At 35.5% G+C, this 20,612-nt stretch overlaps 1 protein-coding gene across 2 annotated transcripts in view; it reads left to right on the top strand.

The window, feature by feature from the left end:
* LOC129749064 (voltage-dependent calcium channel subunit alpha-2/delta-4) overlaps positions 1 to 20,612 on the top strand; it is a 307,916-nt gene that overhangs the window by 39,024 nt on the left and 248,280 nt on the right. For both annotated transcript variants that reach the window (XM_055743904.1, XM_055743903.1), the window contains exon 2: positions 19,564 to 19,645. In XM_055743904.1, the coding sequence (XP_055599879.1) occupies positions 19,564 to 19,645 (82 nt within the window). The remainder of the gene's footprint in view (positions 1 to 19,563; positions 19,646 to 20,612) is intronic.

Raw genomic sequence — 20,612 nt, 5'->3', positions numbered from 1 at the left:
GCTGATTTATACTGGGTGTTGTTTTTCACACGTTAAGTTAAAATTTTGTGTATCGCGAGCTCCATATTTCATGATTTTTGTAAAAATAAGAAGCATTTCCCCAGAAAAGCGCAAAAATATCTTGCACAAATGATGTAAACATTTCAGTGAGTCAATTAACGAAAAGGGAGGAAGTAAGCATTGGATCGGTCTCAAATTTGATTCGGAAGTATGGAGAGGAAAGCAGCCTCGTGTACAAAAAAAATCTGGGCAAAACTTGGGTTCGGTGGTCAAAACTTTGGACCGGATAGTCATGCGTGCTTACGCCATTAAAAAAAGTTAAGTTCCGGATGTCGCCAAAAATGTGGATCCTCTCTCAGCATTTTCGATCGCACAAGGTAAGATTGGGTCTGACGACTTATAAGAAGCAGAAAAAGCCGAAGCCGAGTCAAAAACTAGCTGCTTCCGCCAAACCAGGAGCTTGTAAATTATATGATCAATAGCAGCTCTTATATGATCTGAACTGCTGTGTGAAAAATCGGTGTGCTTTATCACAGACGACGAAACCTAATGCAAGTTTGATTACAAAAAACTTCCTGTTGACCACTTTTTGAGCCTTTCGTAACTACTGATACAATGAATTTAACTTTTACAATCGAGAATTCCTGAACCATTACCTGCTGCAAGCATGATCACCCAGTGCTGTTTTGGACGAGTTTGGCATCATATAACTACCCAAATGACACGGTGGCTTAGTACAAATCCAACATGGTCCAGATCGTATCGAAGGAGATGAATGAATTGATTCTATTGGTCTTGTGATGGGATTGGGAGAAGCAAACAAAATGTTTTTCTTTTGATTCTATCAGGCATTCGCAATACGTATAGGGGAGTGTAAAGCTGTAAAATCCGGTTCCGTAGTCCTTGAGGTCGGACACTAATGTCTTTTGATTCCAGAAGCGAAGGACAGTGAATTTTCGATGTTAAGATGTCGGAGACAAACAAGGCCCTTGTTATTGCTCGACGGGCTTATAACGTGTCTAGGCCAATGAGTCCGCAGCGGTTCTCGTATCTTGGAAGGTGGAACGGATCAGACCAGTTCAAATGGCATAGAGCATACCGCATGAAACGTCGTTGCAACGCTTCGATCCGATCAGCGTAATTCTGATAGAAGAGGCTCCAAATTGCTGATGCATATTCCAGGATGGAGCGAACGAGGCTGCAGTAAGGCTTTTCAAGTCTGAAGTCCTTCGTCACGCGGAAAATAAAACCTAAACATCGAGAAGTTTTATCCACTATATAGTTTGAATGTTTCTTGAAGTCAAGTTTTTGATCAAGAATCACACCTGAATCCTTGATGTGGTTCACTAGAGCAATTAAGTGGTCCGAAAGGAAATAATCGGCGAAAATGGGATGCCTTTTGCGCGAAAAAGTTAAGATGGAACATTTATTGCGGTTCAACGCTAGGCAGTTGTTGTTGCACCAGGTAGCGAAAAGGTCGAATTATATTTGTAGTGAAGCAGTGTCTTCGGGGCCTTTGATTGCTTTGAACAATTTCAGATCATCAGCGTAGGCGAGTTTTGGTCCGTCAAGCAGTAGAAGAGCTTCATTAAAATAAATAAGGAACACAATCGGTCCTAGATGGCTCCCTTGTGGAACCCCGGAAGTAGCAGGGAATTGTCTGTAATACGAATTCTCAGTTCGAACGGTCAGTTTTCTTCCAATCAAGTAGCTACGGAACCAGTTCAATAGGCAACCGCAGATTCCAAGACGTTCGAGTTTTGCAATAGCACAAAGGATGTAAATTTCATTAAGTTCGTACTAGTTGAACGCTTGGGCATAAACCCATGCTGGTCATTGGAAAAATACTCCTTGCAGAATGAGAAAATGGGGTCCAGGATTACCAGTTCGAACAATTTTGCAATTGCGCATAAGGCAGAAATTCCACGCATAAGGCAGAAATTATTCACGTCCCTTCTGTCCCCTTTTTTGTGCACAGGGAACATGTAAGCTTCCTTCCACAGCGAAGGATAGACAGCTTTGTCCAGCAATGCTTGGAATATTCGTTCAATAGGAAACAATAAATGAGGCATGCAGCGTTTCAAAAATGTGGCAGATACTCCGTTCGGGCCCGAGGAAAGGGAGTTTTTCATTTTAGCAGTCGCATGTGAAAAAGTTTCAGCCGCGGCATTGGGACCAGAGAGTGCAAGCTCGGATTCCCAGTCTACAGAGTCTAACACATCAGTAATTGCTTGAAAGTCAGCGTTTTTATAATCGAGAAAGAATGCAGCTGGTTTTCCAGAAGAAATATCCAAGCCGGAAACTTCAATCGAGATGAGCAAAGCTGGATGATGACGAACCAATTTGACCAAAGGCACAGGAGCTAATTCAATTGTCGGTACCGTCAACTGGGGCAACATGCAACACTTTTCAACTTCAATGGCTTCTAAAATCTTAACCCTTCGTTTCATGATTTTTTATTTTTCCTCAAAAATCAGTTTAAACAGTTGAAAATGATGAGTACATCAAGGAAAAAAATTAAAATAAAATACGATTTTTCCATTTTTCCATACATTAATTGTTGCAAATTTGTAACTTTATGAAACGAAGGGTTAATGCTTACAGATAATCATACCTCTTGTACATCAAAAGTTTTAAGGTTGATGGGACACCAAACTGACGTAGTCAGAAAAAATATTGGTTGGACCAGTTATTTTTAAGTTTACAGAAACATGCGATTTTTACCCTACTAACAAAAAGGGGTAAGTTGCAACAAACTCTGTAATTAATGAAAAATCAAATGAAAACGTTTGAAAATTTATAGTTTTTGATACATTTGTGATGTCATAACGCATAAAGCACCAATTGCAGTAATTTTTGGTTTTGTTTGAATTAAATTTTACATTTTTTCTGTCAAAAATGTTTTTAAGGAAACAGTGTTCATCTGCTGCATACATTAAGGGGTAAAAAATACTACAAAATATTCTATTAGCTTAAATCATGAAAATAAATCTTAGGATGGATGAAATTTTAATGTTATCAAACGATTAATGCAAAACAATCATATCCCAGCATATGCAAACACGATTTATGAGATTTAGTTCAGATTTTCATTTTGTTGCATTTTGCACCAGACAGCTAACTGATTTATAAAAATATTTATTTAAAAAAAAATTGGTGATTGTTCGCAAAATATTTATACACCAACAGTGTTGGTATAGAGCAATGAAAGCAATATAAAGTTTGTAGGTGATATCATTAAGCCAATCCGTCATATTAGGTAAAGTTTTTTATGGCATCGAAAAATGTAAAAAATTGTACATCTATTGCACAATTTTTTAATTTTTTTATGGAAATCTAAAACTTTAAAAAACTCTTTCACGATGTTAAAAACTATGTCATCATCAATTTGTTATCATTCAATGATAACTTTATCACAGTATATTGAAGTAAAAATTGAATGAGTGTTGTGGTATACGAATGTTGCATCTAACCCTGCTTTTGCATGATGCCCCGTTTGACGGTATTCTAATTCCTTCATTCACGAAACATAGATCGAGCATACGTTCGTTTTCATTCTCGACGCTATTGATCTGACGGAGAGTGGCTGTGCTTAAGGAGTCAAAAATACTTTCGGAAAGTTCCGAGAATAAGGAACGAGCTGGATCAGAATGTAAAAATCCGCCTTGAGAATGACACCAATTGATACCCGGTAAATTGAAATCACCGATGATATGTTCAATATGTCGTCTTCAGGCGAGGCAAGCGACGTGACTTTGGTGAGGCAGCTGGAAAACGAATCGGCAATACTCACATCTCGTGTACGATCCGGAGGGATATAGACCACACACACAAAGAGCTTCCGGTTACCGAGATCGATGCGGACCCACACAATTTCCAGATCATTCCAGGAATTGTCGTCGATAGACACAGCTTTTTTTTGAGTTTTTTTTGTGATGGTCCCTTAGGCGTATGTCCATCACCGTACAATTTAACATCTGATTCTTCGTAAGATTCCATCACTTTCATCGTATGATCCTTGATGGCCAGTAATACTCCGCCTCCGATTGACTTCAGACTGTTAGGGGAAAGGTTTCCTAAATGGGCCTATCGGGTTATATGACCCTATGGCTGTTTGATGAAATGGCTGACTAGACAGCTTATCTGACCAATGCATTTTGAGGGTGATACGCTTAGAACATAAGGCAAGAAAGAATTTTATGAATTTACATACTCAGAAAAATTTAAAAAATCATACAAGGTTTTGATACATTTTGATGTAATATTTCGACTTTTAAAAATTATATGTAAAGAAGTTTAAAACAAAAACTTGGATGGTTTTTGTTTCTTACTCAAATGAACTTAAGAAATTCAAAATATTTCAGCTTTTGTGGACGTTTAATAATGATTATATAGCGGAATAATAGAGTGTTTTTGTTTGCCCCCATCATGTTTGTAAAATGCCTCCATCCTAAAATAACAGGTTAAATAGAATAAATAAATGATTTTTACCACTGAACCTTCAAATCTAAGCTCTGAATAACATCTTAAGAGAGAATTGAAGATCTAAAAACAGATTTGATAAAGTTTTTCTCATGGATGAACTGCCTCCATAGTATGGCAACCCTAACTTTTGTTTTATTCCAAAAAATTATAATATACATAGATTTTTATAAAACTTCACCATTGTCGTACGGAAATTATTACTTTCTAGCAGTTTCAGTGAAATTATACGGAAAAATTGCCAAAAAAACTGAAATTTTGTTCAAAATATAAATAGGCGCATTTAGCCCGCACGGTTTGAGGTTCGGCATTTTAGACAACACTTACAATAAAATCTTTTTCTTGGAAACAGAAGAAAATTTTTACATAAAAATTACTCCATTGTATAGAAAACAGATGCCTGCACACGTGTATATAGTTTTTGTACACATATCCGATGTGATATTTGATTAAATCAGTGTTCTGCTTAATAGGCGCATATAGCCCGCTCCTCCCATACTGGGGCCACGATCGCTACGAAACACGACATAGTCAGAACTTAAAATCTGACTGGTGAAGGTCCTGGCGTTCAGCCATGTTTCGGTTAGGGCAATAACATCATAGCAGCAGCAGGAAGTGGTCAACAAATATTCATTAACGCAAGAGTTAACGCCACCGACGTTTTGGTAGAAAATGCTAATATAGTCACGCCCTCTAGAAGGCATACTGGGAAGTTGTTCGCTGGAAGGCAAAATTCCATCACCAAGCGGAAAACTAATCGGAACTGTGTACTTGCCTGCGGAGGCAGGCTGGAGAACCCCGTCACCACAATCGATCTCAGGGCCGGGACGACTGCTGACGGTGGCTGGAATCAGCGCGACTGAGTCGATGGGTTCAGGGGACTCCTCAAAGCCTGATTCGTTGCGTCTATGTGTAGTTAACCCAGAAGAGATTATGATGTTTACTCCCGACGTTTCCATGCATAGCCTGTGAGGCCACATCTAGCCTTACAGACGGGCCAGTAAGGTCTGCAAAGCAAAGGGCAATGACTGGTAGGATAAAAGGGTGAACATGAGTACTTGCCTGCATGCACAGTCTGGACAGCCCCGTTGCTTTCTTCGAACACAGGGCCGGAACGGCTGTTGACGCTGGCGGGAAACTGCGCGACTATGACGAAAGGCTCAGGGGCTTCCATATAGCTAAATTCGGTGCGTCCCGAGGATCCAAACAGCAGATGTCGATCATGGAAATCGTAGGCGAAACTGATTGTTTCGGTCATAGTTGACGAAATCCCGGAATCTCAGTTCGTTTGGCCAAGTTTCATGGTCCAAGGCCATATCCTTAAGCTCGACATCAACGCCAACTTTGAACGACACAAAACGCATCGTGCTTGTATCGGTACCTTTGGGTACGAGCTTAACCACTTGCGTGGTATCTGTTTGTAGGTTGGCCACAATTGATAAAGAGTTTGAGGGCAAGCTTGCGTAGGATAGCTAGTTGCCCAGGACGAATCGATGCTATCAGCCAAACGGTGGGGTCGCCAAGTGGTCCAAGACCTGGCACCCTAAATAAGCGAGACCAAGACCGATAGTCCGGTAAGACCCAGGCTAATATAAAGGCAAGGACGAAAGGCCCTTCGAGGGAATTCTCCTTAAATGTAAGACAGCGACTCAAGGGAAGGCTTCGAAAATGAACTTCAAATCGAAAACACGGCGTGGCCTCGTTAAGGATTAAGATGAAACGATCTATTCAGAACACCAGATAGTACGAAGGCTGACGTGCTCAAAACGGAGCGGGATCAACAACCTAGACGACTAGGATAGCACTTGCCATCCAGGGAGATCATTCCATTCGCGTTTAAAGGCCAGGACATCTTCAATTGAAGAATTTTGAAAAAGGATATCCTAGATTGTAAAAGAGCAACACATCAAGAAGTGCAAAACTAAAACGATGTCAATCACCATGGATCGATTTCTTCTTGAAGGAGACCTCTAATCTATATATTTTCACTGCAACCAACCTGAATATCATCCACAGGGTGGTATTCTAAAACTTCCAAAATCTATCTAGGTACGTGACTCAATCCTGTCTAGCTTGTGCACGTTTGATTTGATTCATCAAACAGCTTAGATAATCTGAAACCAATCAAGAAGGAACCTCCAGTGAGATGGCGAACGCTTGTCGATGGCGCGCGAGAACTCAAAACTTATAAATCACCCGACGCCAAAGCGTTTTCAGCGGAGTGATTTTAGAATGTGGAATAGTTTCTGTAGTAGCTACTTGAATAAACATTCTGCATAGCGCAAAACCCCCAGCTAGAGTGTGTGTGTGTATACGTAGCGTTGGGTATGAATAGCGGGCGCACGGTGAAAAACGATCCGTGAATATGACGAACGACTGCTGACGACGGAGGAGGACGACGAGAATTGGCGCGGGTGGGTATATGGGCATGTGGGTGTGTGCTTGAAGGCAGTAAAACTAAGAAGCGACAGCGAAATCACGACAAGGACGACGGCGACGACGACGCCGGCAAAATTTATGCAGGTATTTAAATTGAAGGAATTTCAACTTGTACATCAGAACTGGTGCTGCTGCTGTTATTTCTCGCTGTTGTTGGTTCGCTCTTTCCAGTTGCACAGAATCGCGCCCGCCATACCCCGTTCCAGTGTAGAAACTAGATGGTACCTAGAGGACTTCCTTACGCGCTGCAAGAGCCGAGTAGCGAGAGCATGAAGCACACAAAACCGAACACACCCATCTTTGACTATGCTCTTCCGATTTCCGTTTCCCGGATCCTTCCAATCGTTGTCGTCGCCAGGAGACGCCAGCAGATCGCGTATGGCAATCGACGAGCTAGAAGAAGAACAAGCAGCAGGGAGTTGTTACGGATTGGCAGTTATTGCCTAGCATTGTTATCATTTCGTGCGAAGTGGAGGATTTCAGCGCGGCCGTTTCCTTTTTCCCGCGTTGTATAACCGGTTTTTTTCTGTTGCTGCTCCGGAACTGGATTTTCATTACAATGTGTCACAGGATTTCGTATACTTTTAGTTTCGAAGTGAGGATAGAGAAGTTTTAAGGGTAGAAGTGCCTATCCACGTTGAATGACTACACATTCTACCCATTGGTTATAAGTCAAATATGTATATCACTTAATGGTCTTTTGTTCGACATGATAATGAACTCTTAAGTATTTAAGGAGCAAAACTGAGTCAAAAGCTCGTGAACTGAGGTTCCCGAACAATTCTGGAAAAATATACACAGAAAAAAACACTTAAGGCACATTCCACCGTGAAGTGAAATCGCTTTTCCGGACTTTTCTGAACTGTTATCATTTTAGAACTCAACCAATTTACTTGAAAATAGTGGCAAACAATCACAACTTGAATTTCCTTCAAAATGAATATAATATGGACATTAAAAAATTTATGTTGTTTGTGTTGTTATCAATTACTTTTATGACGCGAATTCACGCTAGAATTGACCACTTTTGACTTCAGTACATATAACTTTGATTTCCTGTTCTCTCTGTGGAAATAGAATATCGAATTTCAGTTTCTTTTCCTAACTGTTTCCTTATTTTGACTGGCACTTTAGTGTTTCAGAATCGTCTCGTCATTTTCCAAGAAGATCTATTTTTTTGTTATGAAATGTCAAAGTTTTCTCGTAAAGTTAAAAGGTTTCCTTTTTTGTGACGAGAATTCACTCATTTGCGATTATATTTGTTCGCTTTTTAGAACAACCCCATTGAATATAACCAAATTCTTTTTTTAAACAATGAAGTAGTTTTTGTTGGCTTCAAAATTGATTAGAAATTCAAATAGATCTAAAATTTTTTTTTTATTCATAATTATCTCCCAAACTCAAAACATAAATAATTTTACTGATAAAATCAATCAAAATTTTCAAAGCAAATCACAACGAATGTTTCAAATCAATAATATTTTCGGTAAGTCATTGATATTTTTTTCAAAATGATGTTCCTTATTCTGAACTGGAAATTTGCTTCAAAATAATTTCTAAGAAGTCTAGTTTTCAAATTTGAAATAAATATTAAAAAAAACACAGATTTAGAAAAAAAAAATGAATCCATAAATGAATGTACGATCAGGTAAAAATTAATCATGACTAATTTTTAGGGAAATGTCAATATTTGTTATTTATTATCCATCTTAATTCACAACTCTTTTCTTCATTTTAAACTGCAGATATGGTTGAAAAATTCCGCTGTGGTGTTTTGAATAGGAAAAAAATCACGATTTGAAATGTGAATATTGGATCAGGAAAAAAAATAAAGGTTTATGTTTTTAGAATACCAAAAATACAGAATTGAAAAAAATTAGACAAACTTATATCCAAATCAGACTTTGGAGTTCGGTAATTTTTTTTATATTGAAAAAATAAGCTGTACTATAAAATTCGACAAATTAATTTGAAAATTAAAAGAAAATTTGAAGACTTAAAAGATTCGATTTTTACCATTCAAGAAGGATTTTTTCAATATACACGTTTTACCATTATGAAAACTTATTTATAGAACTTGATTGATAATTTAAGAGAGAAGCATTGATGCTTATGTTTTATTTATTCACCAGCTGACTCGGTGTGCTTTGCTCCACCTTCCAAGAATAAATTAAATTTCAATAAATTATTCATAATTTGTTTTTTCTTTTTTTTTTGTAGGCATAATTTTCAATCAAAAATCAAATTTCAATATAATTCCTGATTTTGCCCAAAATAAATATCAACTTATCAATGGGTTCTTTACCTAAAAAATTAACCGGAAGAGTTATCTTTCAAAATTTATTCAAAGAGATTATCACTAAGTATAATGATTATGATATGTATTATTCTGATGGATCTCAATGTGGTCATAAGACTGCATGTGCCATTTATAATGAAAGTAAGGATACAACTATGTGTTTTCATTTAGCAAATTATAGTTCTGTGTTTAGTGCTGAACTTAGCGGAATTCTGAAAGTAACAGAAGAAGTTTAAAAAAAAAAATAAAGATAAAAACCTTTGTTTAACTGACTCATTGAGCTCTCTTAAAGCAATCAAAAACCCCTTTTCTAATCACTGCATGCATAGTTAAAAAAAATTTACCAAAATATTTTGAAAATCTCCAAGTTTTCAAAAATTCTCAAATTTTGTTTTGTGCCAAGCCACGTTGGAATAATAGGAAATGAGAAAGCGGATGTAGCAGCTAAGCAAGCAACTAATGAATCTATTTCACAAGATTCACAGACATCTTCAGATTTTAAAAACATAGTCAAATTTAGTTTCAAACAAACTTGGAATTATAATTGGATATCTACTACCGAAAACAAATACAGAGAAATTAGAGATTCAACTAAGAGATGGAGTTGTGTCGAAATGTTCAGAAGAAAATATTCAGTAATTTTAACTCGTTTGAGATTAGGTCATACTAATCTTACTCACTCCTATTTAATGTCACATGATAGTCCCCCGATCTGCGATCATTGCAATGTAAACCTTTCAGTCAAACATATTTTCAAAGATTGTGAAAAATATGCATCACTTAGAGAAGAAAATGATATTTCAGATATTAATGCTTTAACAGATGATTTTTTAAACCTTAACAATGTTTTAAAATTCCTCAAAAAATCAGATTTATATGATTCCATTTGAGTTTTTATTGTTATGAGAAATAATAGATTATAGTTATAAAAAAAACAGTTAGCTTAGTTACACTTTTTTTTTGTAAACACTTAAAACACACTTACATTTATATTTAAGATTTTATGTATTATATATGTATTTATGAGCACAATATTATAAAAACAACGGCCTAAATAGCCTTTAGTTGTGCTGATGGCCGACCAAATTAAACAAATAAATAAATCAATATAATTCCGAGACAACGATTTTAACCTTCCAAAGCCGTTCGCTAAATATCCGTTTTGGGGAAATTTTAGTTGTAGTTTCATTTCATTCTCCTGGCTGTAAATGTTAACCGATTTTGATGATATTATATTCATTGTGTAGGTAATTTATTCTAGTTAGTCAAAATTTCAAAACAATTTCGATATGTGTTACCGAGTTATCAGAAACTGGCTCAGGAAGTAAAAAGTCCGAAAAATCAATTTTATTTTTAAAATACTCATAACTTCTGACAGCTTTTCTGTATTCAACTGTTTGATTGATGTTTGAAATCGTCAAGAATCCATCTGTCCGACAATGTATAGACATGTTGGGGTTCAATGAAAGTTTTGATCGCTATGAAAGATCTTTGGGTAGGAAACAATCATACTCTAAAAAAACGATATCCAATTTTGGCTTTGCTTAGCTGTATTTCATTTCCCAATGCACTGATTTTTAAAACTCAAATTTTAATTTTTTGGCGTTGATTTGATCATTATTTTCATAGAACATACTTGGTCTGTCAAAATTACCAGTTCATCAGTATATTGGAATGATGAAAAGATGTTTGAAATTTGCGCTTCGGGTCATATTGACCCGAACAGCTTTGGAGGGTTAAAATGAGAGTTGCAACTGGAATTTCAAATTGCACTAAAAATACACCTTCAATGCAAAGGACTCACGTACTAATGTAGATACTTTTTGAGTATCTAAATAGCATCACTTTTCACTCAAATTTTTCTGTAAAGTTTTCTGGATTAAAGTGAGGGTTTAAAATTATTCATACGGATGAAATCTCTCTTCTACGATATGGTCCAGTTATACCTATTTACTCTCTGGACGAATGCTGGTGTTTTAAAATTTCTCGTAACCAAATGGTTTTTCATGTCATATTTGGTTCAATTTATTAGATAAACTTTATACATAACAATTGTAAGGGAGCTCCCCTCTTCCCTAACTTTATCCCCAAATGAAGAAGATAGGAGTCTCAAACATCCGTATTCCCACTTTTCGCATCCAAATGCAATCCCATGCCATATTTGGTTCCATTTGTTCGATTTATTTATGAGTAATGCGAAAAATTGTAAAGGTGCCCCTCTCTCTTTTTCCTATCGACCCATTTGAAGGAGGCAGTAGTACCAAACATTCTTAGAAACATTCCTCATTCTCAAAAATCCTCCCAAGCCAAATTTGGTTCCGTTTGTTGGAGAAGTTCTCGAGTAATATAAAAATTGTATTGTAGGAACCTTCCATTTAACCCTTTCACTGGTAAAACAGAAGGTTCTAAAAATATCATACAATCATTTCTCGTATTCGAATATCTTCCCATGCCAAAAGGAACCCCTTCTCCCTTTCTATCTCTCCACTGGAAGGAGGAAGGGGTATCAAATATTCATTGAACCATTTCCAGACCCCAAATACCCCACCAAGCCAAATTTGGTTCCATTTGCTCGAATAGTTCTCAAGTTATGGAATAAAAAAGGTATGGAAGCCTCCCTCCTCCCTTCCTTTTTCCCCAGTGGAAGAAGGGTGGGGTATTAAATAATCATAGTAACAATTCTCGTATTCCAATACACTCCCATGCCAAATTTGGTTCAATTACCTTGATTAGTTCTCGAGATATTTAAAATTGTAAAGTAGCCCCCCTCCCCTTTACCCTACTCCCCACTGGAAGGAGAGAGGGGTATTAAATATTCATGAAAACATTCCGAGTACCAAAATACCCTTATTTTCAAAATCTTATTTAGATTTTGTTTATTATACCTACTTCATTCGATTAAGGAATGAATTTTGATGATGATTACATGTATAAAAAATTTAAAAAATATCATTAGGTACAAGTGTTTTTAATATTACTGCAGAAAGTTAAAAAAATGATTTCATTTAACGAGTTTGTTGAAACCTGCAAAACATTAAGATTTATGCTTTAAAAAATATTTAAAATTCAATTTGGTTTAAAACTTCTTTACAAATTCGTTTTGTGAGGGAAAGTAAACTAATAGAAAGATTTTTAACCTTTTGAAGCAGAACTCAAAATTACTTGAAGTTTTGAGGAAAGTTGATGATTGATTTAAATCTTTAATTTTAAATGTTTTGTTTTTGTTTTCAAGTTTTACCAGAAAAAGACAAAGGCAGGGTTTTTGTGTGTCGAGTTTAGAGTTTTAATACAAGAGGTTTAATGAATTGCAAATCAAAATTTACAGTTGGAAATAAGTTTGAATTTGTGAACGTCTTATAGTGTTGTAGAATTTAATGTCTCAAGCCTAGTAGGGTGATTCATTTTACTTGGAAAACATCTCCATGGGAGTGGGGGTTAAACCCGTAACTCACACCCACCCCCGTTCGCACGGCCTTGGTCCGAGATATTTCGATCTGAGTACAAGTATACTTTTTTATTTTTCCAAAGTTTCATATGTTGAGCATATCTCAAGAACTTTTCTAACGCAAATTTTTAAATCTCTATTTTCGGATTCAGTTCTCGATTTTACACTAAAATTGACCATAAGTTTACTAAGTTCAAAAATTCTATAAACTAGTGTAATCTGACCATCTCTTTTTACCCATTTTTGTACCTGATACTGATCGAATTTACCTATATAGTAAATGATGTAAAATTAAAATGTTGTTCCATTTGAAGATTAACATCGTCATAATTTATATCAATTTTAGGAATTCACGTCAGTATCATACTTTGTTTAAAACTTGTTTCTTACAAAAAAAAGATATCATTTAATGAAATCAGCTTACGAAATCAAAGACTTGATGCAACTTTGGGACATTCCAAAGTTCTTCAAAATAATATTGGTTTTCAGATTTCTAAAAAGTTGATGTAGTTTTTGTGAAAATTAGCGAGCATTGTATTGAATTCTTCACTTTTTTAATAGAAATCTTACTTTATGCCAGTAATTTGAACGCCACTGTTAGTTTTAGTTTTAGTTCTAATTTTCTGAGGAAAATAGTAAAATTTTCGTGGAAATGTTATTATCGGAAAGTATTTCCAAGCCACTACAAGCTTAACAAGCTCACAACTAAGTCCTGATGAATCATTTATCACGTAAGTTTTATTAATAGCAAAATTGAATGTAATGGGGGAGAGTGGGGTATCATGGGCCACTTTTTTTCTTTGCTTCATAATAAAGTAGATTATAAAAAATAAAATGAAAAAGTTTATTGGTATGGTTTTCAACACTTCTAACGTATTATTTTGGCAATTTAGTTCTTTTTTTTTTAAATAAATTTATATCCTCGAGTTCTGAAAGTTTAAAAAAGTGTTTTTTTTTTATTTCGAAAAATGTAATTTTATAATTTACTAGCTGACCCGGTGTGCTTTGCTACACCTTTCAAAATCAAATGATATTTTCAGAAATTATTCAAATTTTTATTGTTTTATTGGCATTATTTTAAATCAAATTATAACATAATTCATTAGCAACCGCTATAAAATGAGAGCTGCAGTTGGAGTTTAGAATTTCAACACAAAGATAACTTAAACGAATATTCAAAATCTCGCTCTATAAATTTGTGTTAAAGATCTGATAATTTGAAGCTGTCTAGACGGTCTCAAATTAATCGCAAACCATCTAACTTATAAAATATGGTTGTTTTTCTTGATATGTTCTGGATTTATGCTGAAAAACTGATAAGAGAGCCCCTCCCCTGTCCTCACCTTCACCCCCTGCTGAATGCAGGTCGTGATTTTTAATTATCATACCTAATTTTTTCGTTACCAAAAATCCTCTTATATCAAATATAGTTCCATTGGTTGATAAGTTTTTAAGCTTTACAACAAAAATTTATATGGACCTCCTTTCTTCCCCTTTCTACACTGTAAAGCGTAAGGATCTATAACAATCGTAGAAAGATATCTCGTAACCAAGTACCTTTCCATGCCATATTTGTTTCCATTTGTTGGCTCCGTTAGCATAAATTGAGAACATATGCTAACACTATTGTTATGGGCTCACCTCCCTCCTCCTATGTACCTACTCACTGAAAGGAGGATGGTGTGTCAGATAATCATAGAATCATACCAAAATGATTTTTCATGTTAACACTAAACGTACCGGAGGCGGTCAAATGACGGTTTTTGAACTTTAAACGATGATTACGCCTTATATAGTTATTTTTTCGCAAATTTAACAACAGGGCTATTTTTGTTTTTGAAATGCAAGTATTTTTGCGTTTTTAAATTTTTTTTAAGTGTTACGGTTTTCGAATAACGCATGTGGTATACCTATTCATACCGCGAGCGGTCAAATGACGGCAAACACCGTTTTCGCTAAAACTCCCTTGTTTCTCAACCGATTTCTACCAAGTTTATAGTTTTAAAAAGCTTATAATTTGACTCAAATATGTTTCTCAGACAATTTTCAGCTACAATCAAAAACTATAAAGTTATTTACAGTACAAGAAAAATTTTATGAAAAAACATGCTTCAGGAAAAAGGTTGTAAATCAGTTATTAAGTGCTCGAAAAAAATTTCACTTAGTGCCTGAGGAAGCTGAAGTAAGAAGCTATATGTTGCACATACGGAAATTTTTTTTTTAAATTTTCTAAGATCATGCCCACTAAAAATGTAAAAAAGTTGTGTAAAACCCGTACTTTTCAATCAATCAACCGCCAAAGCTGTTCCTGTTACAGTAGAAAAATTTCAAAAAATGAATTGGAAATTTGACGTAATTTGTCACATTTTGGCATCTTTAGATTTTGTGAAATACGAAATACATAATTTATGACGACTTTTCAAAGGTAGCTGTTTTTCGAACTTTTTATCAATTTGGATTTTCTGAGACAATTCCTACACCTAAGCTCAGCTTTGCACTGGATTTTGAGTATGTTCTTGTAAGGTTTAGGCAATAAAACTATATGCAAAAGAAAGCTAATTTTATACCGGTTCTAGTGGTGTAACTGCATTGGCGGTGCAATGCTTAGCAAAAATATAATAAATAAAACAGTGAAGTAGTTTCTGAATTTTGAGAAGTCAGCACAAATTCTTGCTTGGCAGACGGGCGCAGTGGGTGGTAATACAGTACCGTTCATAATTGTATAGAAATTGGATGAACTCGCACTGTCACTTCGACTTTTAACTTCCATAGCTTTTTACACTGATGATATTTTTTGATCAATTTTTTTGCGTTAGATAGATCAACTATCACACTATTATATCACAAAATTTGAGCTTTCTAGAGTGTATGTGGCCTGAGAAACAGTTATTCTACGAAAATCGGACTTTTTGGACTTTTCTTATTCAAACTCCAATATCTCTGAAACTACGCTACATTTTTTATTGAAATTTTGCAGAGTGATTGTTGAAATATAAAGCTAGCATGTCTGAAGTTTTCGAAAAGTTCTATTGATGAGATCAAAAGTTACGCGAGGTGCAATATTTCAGGCATGGATCTAAAAATGCAATTTCTATAGAATTTTGGACGAATGTTTTCATAGAAAAATCATATTCTCTGTTTAACAACCAATAAATCTATTCCAGACGAAAAATCACAACAATATCGCGAGATTCTGATTTCAAAACACAAATGGATCATTTATTCTATTTTTACTTTACTTCATTGCATTTGCCAGACATTTTTTGTCTGATTGGTGGGGGAAACGATATTGTTCTCATGAATCGTCCAAAATTCTATAGAAATCGCATTTCAAGGTTCATGCCTGAAATATTGCACCTCGCGTAACTTTTGATCTCATCAATAGAACTTTTCGAAAACTTCAGACATGCTAGCTTTATATTTCAACAATCACTCTGCAAAATTTCAATAAAAAATTTAGCGTAGTTTCAGAGATATTGCAGTTTGAATGAGAAAAGTCCAAAAAGTCCGATTTTCGTAGAATAACTGTTTCTCAGGCCACACAAACTCCAGAAAGCTCAAATTTTGTGATATAATAGTGTGATAGTCGGTCTATCTAACGCAAAAAATTTGATCAAAAAATATCATCAGAGTAAAAAGTTATGGAAGTTCAAAGTCGAAGTGACAGTGCGCGTTCATCCAATTTCTATACAATTATGAACGGTACTGTATCTCAAAGCGATTTTGCACACGAAGACGGGTGAAAGGAAACGAAAAAACAAACGAGCATTCGCTCAAATTTTCTGGTTTTACTTTCAGAAATATATTTACTATATTTTTGTAAAGCATCGCACCGCCAATGTAGTTACGTCACTAGAATCGGTATGAAATTTTCTTTCTTTTGCATATAATTTTTTTACCTAAACATTACGATAACATACTCAAAATCCAGTGCAAAGCTGAATTTAGGTGTAGGAATTGTATCGAAAATCCGAATTGATAAAAAGTTCGAAAAACAGCTACCTTTGAAAATTCGTTATAAATTATGTATTTCGTATTTCAAAAAATATAAAGATGCCAAAATGTGACAAATTACGTCCCCTTTCCAATTCACTTTTTAAATTTTCTCTACTGTAACAGGAACAGCTTTGGCGGTTGATTGATTGAAAAGTACGAGTTTTACACAACTTTTTAACATTTTTTGTGTGCATGATCTTAAAAAAAATTTGATAAAAATTTCCGTATGTGCAACATATAGCTTCTAATTTCAGCTTTCTCAGGCACTAAGTGAAATTTTTTTCGAGCACTAAAAATCTGATTTATAGCAATTTTCCTGAAGCATGTTTTTTCATAAAAAATTTCTTGGACTTGAAATAACTTTAAAATAATTGATTGTAGCAGAAAATTGTCTGAGAAACATATTTGAGTCACATTATAAGCTTTTCAAAACTATAAATTTTATAGAAATCGGTTGAGAAACAAGAAAGTTATAGCGAAAACAGTGTAAACCGTCATTTGACCGCTCGCGGTATGAATAGGTATATACAAAGTGTCGGTATGTTTAGTGTTAAGTTTTGTCCATTTCTCGGATTTTGTAAAAAAAAGAGTTAAATGTAAGCCTCCTCTTCCCTTCCTATATTCCCAATTCTATCATCTTACTGCAAGAAAGGAATTGTTTCACATAGAAAAAGTATTTTTCGTACTCAAAAACTTTTTGATGCGAATTTGGTTTCATTTGCTCGATAAATTCTCGAGTTATGCAAAAAAAAATTACAGGAAACTCCCCCTTCCCTTTTAATATCTTTCCGCTGAAAAAAAGGTGGGGCTTCAATTTATGACAGAAACATTTCTCGAATCCAAATACCCTCATATGCCAAATATGGTTAAATTTGCTCGATCAACTCTCCAGTTCTACTGAAAATTGTAATGGAGACCTTTCCTCCCCCTTTTCATCCACCTCTTTGAAGGAGTGAGGGATACCAAATATTCATAGAAGCACATCTCGTACCCAAATATGATTCCATGCCAAATCTGGTTCCATTTGCTGTTGTAGTTTTTTAGTTATGATGTAAAAATTGTATGAAACTCCCCTCCCTTTTCCTTCCTCCCCGCTTTAAGAAGGAAGGGGTCTCAAACAATCATTAGAACATGTCACGTTCTCAAATACCCGCCCATGCCAAATTTGGTCCCATTTGCTTAATTAGTTTTTGAGTTGTGTAAAAAATTATAAAAGAGGCCCCTCCCTTGTTTATTTCTCCCTACTGGAAAGAGGGATGGGTCTCAAATAATCATAGAAATATTTTTCATATCCAAATACCCTCCCATGCCAAATTTGGTTCCATTTGCTTTATTAGTTTTTGAGTTATGTAAAAAAATATGAAAGAGGCCCCCTCCTCCTTTCTACAAAAAAGGGGGAGGGGTCTCAAATAATCATTGAAATATTTTTCGTATCCCAATACCTTCTCGTGCCAAATTTGGTTCCAATATCTTGATTAGTTTTCGAGTTAGATGAAAAATTGTAAGGTGTAAGTGTAAGGGCCCCCCTCCCCCCTTCCTATCACCCCACTGAGAGGAGGGAGGGGTACATAATATTCATAGGAATATTCTTCGTACTCAAATACCACCCCATGCCAATTTTGATACCATTTGTTTGATGGGTGCTCGAGTTATGCAAAAAATTGTCTTTTGTTTGGGAGGCCCCTCCCTCCCTTATTGAGAGAGGGAGGGGTCTCAAACCATAATAGGAACCTTCCCCGGCCTCCAATACCCCACCCTGCCAAGTTTCACGAAAATCGGTTCAGTAGTTTTCGAGTCTATAGGGAACAGACAGACAGACAGACAGACAGACAGACAGACAGACAGACAGAAATTCATTTTTATATATATAGATTTAGTGATTTAAAAGTAATTTCAGGCGAGGTAGTAATACTCTTAATTTTCCATCAGAAAACTTTTCAGATAGGAAAAATGTTTTTTAAGTGTGCATAAATCACCAAAACATATGTAGCCCAAGATACCCCACAAGCTATGATTTGCAAATTGATTGCGTTTGAGTGATTTATTCAAAATTTATGAGAATTTCATTTTGTTGTGATAGAGCAAGACAAAACTAAGATCATAGGCAAATGAGCATATTTATGTTATGATCTTTAGGTTAACAACGAATGCAACTTGCAGGTGCTTGTGTAACGTTTGTATGATGTGTACATAATTGGACAAAATACAGAAATATGTGCTTACGCAAAGCAACAATGATGACAGTTGGATTGAGATCCCACGAGTGAGTTGGATCCCACATTACCCCACCCTTCCCTACATAATTTTATCTCGCTTTTTTTATTTGAGCTTTGGAAAGATTCTAAGCTCTTTATTCAATATTTTTCATACTGAAATCGTTTATTTTATCACGAATTTTTACTTCTTTACCTTAAATACTGAAAATGTATGCTTTTTTTATGTTTCGATTATAGTTGTTTTAACATCTTTATGTCATTAGCGACTTTTAAGAATGATGCAGTTGGCGGAAAGTTATTGAAAAACTTATCCGGTACAACTGTGATACTCTTGGGCTCGAACTCACGGACATCAGCTCAGAAACTGACTTCCCAATTAACGAAAATCTAAGATATGTATTGCATTAAAAATCCCTTAACAACTATGTCATCGTGCCTCATTTCACACCCGATGTCCGGTACCCTATTATAAACATACTCTGGGGTCTCTCACAAACACCAGCATTGAATGGACATGTAATGGAGATTTTATTATTCTTTTTTATTTTATTCAACAAAAAATGTTCAATCACAACGCAACACAATTTAAGATAATTATTATTTTGAATACCAATAGTTTACAACTAAGATTTTCATCTTTCTAACACTGATTCTTATACCTTTTTCTCTCTCTTTTTTACTTCCAGGGTCCGAAATTGGGCTATCCGTTTCGGGGTGGATCTGTGGGAGTTCGGTCGACAATTCACCAAAGTCAACGACATTCGGAATGTAAGTATAAGCGCCGAAAGTTTTGTGATTGACTTTCCAGATTTCGTCATTCTTTCCGGTTAAAAAAAGGATTCAATCTCAAGCGGATCTCTGGGTGTACCCAAAGTATTTAACTGGCCGAAAATTAATTTATTATTGATAACATTCCATCTCGTGGACTCGTGGGTTCTGGGTTGGGACCACCCCTTTTTTTGTGTTCTCCCTGGTTAGGTAGTAGATTCCGATTATGAAAAATTAACTCGAACCGAAACGGAAAAAAAGGTACCGGACGCACAAACAGGAAAATTACTCGGAAGGAAAACTTTATAAGCCAATCATCCCCCCCTACTGGTATGAGGTTGATTTGTTCTTCTTGCTTCACAGAATGCCAACGAATATCGGAACAGTGGAAATAGTTATGCCGTTAGTTGGGATCAGCTCTGGCTATCCGGTTCCGCTTTCTTTGACAGAGAAAGTAGGAGAAAATCAGATTTACTTAAGCTTTTGCATGTGGGTAGAGTACATGTTATAATTTGCGCATGAAATACTGTGCTTCAGAGTTGTTGGTTTTATTTTATTTCTAGATTTTCTGATAGTATATTGGAGAGAAAAAAAATAGTTTGGTCCATGAAAAAATGCTCCCTAAAGCCATATCAAATGTTTAGTACGGAAAACCTTTTTATACATAGGATAAATAGCCTGATATCGGAATTTGAGGATATTATTTTGAAGGTTTTAATTTTTTCCCTTTAAGAAAACGAATTTGAAATTTTTGTATTGTCAAAATTCAAATTTAAATGTTTCATAACATGTATTAAAGTGCAGGTGAACCGATTATAAACTGCATGATTCCTAGAAGATTCATAAATAGCGCTGTCCTTCCGTATAAGTAGAACAATCTTGACTGAAAAGGTAAAGGACATAAAATCGATTCTTGGCTTCTTGGAGCCTGTCATGAAAATCCATTTCCATCATTTGCTAACTGCGC

The sequence above is a fragment of the Uranotaenia lowii genome, chromosome 2 (genome assembly GCF_029784155.1).
Source record: "Uranotaenia lowii strain MFRU-FL chromosome 2, ASM2978415v1, whole genome shotgun sequence".
Lineage (NCBI taxonomy): Eukaryota > Metazoa > Arthropoda > Insecta > Diptera > Culicidae > Uranotaenia > Uranotaenia lowii.
This window is presented reverse-complemented; position numbering and strand designations above follow the sequence as displayed.